The 1,014-nt window shown below is 31.4% G+C and overlaps 1 protein-coding gene across 1 annotated transcript in view; it reads right to left on the reverse strand.

The window, feature by feature from the left end:
* The window catches only part of LOC147467040 (uncharacterized), a 15,156-nt gene extending 14,142 nt beyond the window's left edge, over nt 1-1,014 (reverse strand). Inside the window, exon 1 of the mRNA XM_086533582.1 lies at nt 967-1,014. Coding sequence (XP_086389708.1) covers nt 967-1,014 — 48 coding nt within the window. The remainder of the gene's footprint in view (nt 1-966) is intronic.

Consider the following 1,014-nt stretch of genomic DNA (forward strand, 5'->3'; position numbering starts at 1 on the left):
GAGACATTCATCTTCGTTACTAATAATACTAAAATGTTGTGGGTCTGACATTATTTTTTCTATTCTTGGGACACTATAGACTTCTTCATATTGCAGTTTGAGTAATTCAGCCATTTCCTTTGAATCAGTTACCAATGCACCATTATTCTCAAGAGGCCCAATTTCTGTTCTCCTCTTTAACATGTTGTTTGCATAAGAAAAAAATATTTTGCATTCTGTTTTATAGCTTCCACAGTTCTTTTTTCTTCGGCTGCTTTTTGGTTACTTATAGACAGTTTTAATTTATCTTCTAATAGCCTTATCTCTGCTTTGATCCTTTCTCTCTTGATCCGATCTGTTGTTTTTTTCAATTTGTTAACCTTATTTTTCTTGTTTCTACAACATTCTACAAACATCTTTACATGCATTATAAATCTTCTTTAGTATATCATTTGGTGTTAAGAGGAGGTCAATATATTTCAGTAACTTTTTTAGTGTTGCGTTTAATTTTTTCCTATCAATTTGATTATGGCTAAAGTTTAAAGATCTGAGACTCTTTTCTGCTTCGGCTATCTGTCTTTCACCACTTTTCTGATTATTTATCTTATTCATTGTGATTTCAATTATTTTGTGGTCTGATTGAGCTATATAAGTTGATGATATGTTGTGTACATCTTCCCCTATACTAATGAAAACAAGGTCCAGTATATTTTCTTCCCTTGTTGGAATATTGATGATTTGGTTAAGGTAAAAAAAATCTTCAAAATCTAAAATCGTTCTCGCTTGTTATTTCTCATCTTTAGCGGCATTTGCTCCTATATTTATTTTCTTTGTTTCCCAGTCGATAAAGGGGAAATTAAAATCGCCAAGTATCATAACAGCTTAAATTTCCCTTGTATTGACAATGTAATTACTAATAATGCCTAGTGATTCATTGAAAGATGTTTCTGTTGTTCCAGGAAGCTCTTTTGTATCTTTTGTCAATACCCCTAATATTTCTACTGTATTACTAGAGCATTCTGTTACAGTATCCAT

Source organism: Penaeus japonicus, unplaced genomic scaffold (assembly GCF_977035675.1).
Source record: "Penaeus japonicus unplaced genomic scaffold, GWHDUDI00000001_assembly GWHDUDI00000039, whole genome shotgun sequence".
In the NCBI taxonomy this organism is placed as follows: Eukaryota; Metazoa; Arthropoda; class Malacostraca; order Decapoda; family Penaeidae; genus Penaeus; species Penaeus japonicus.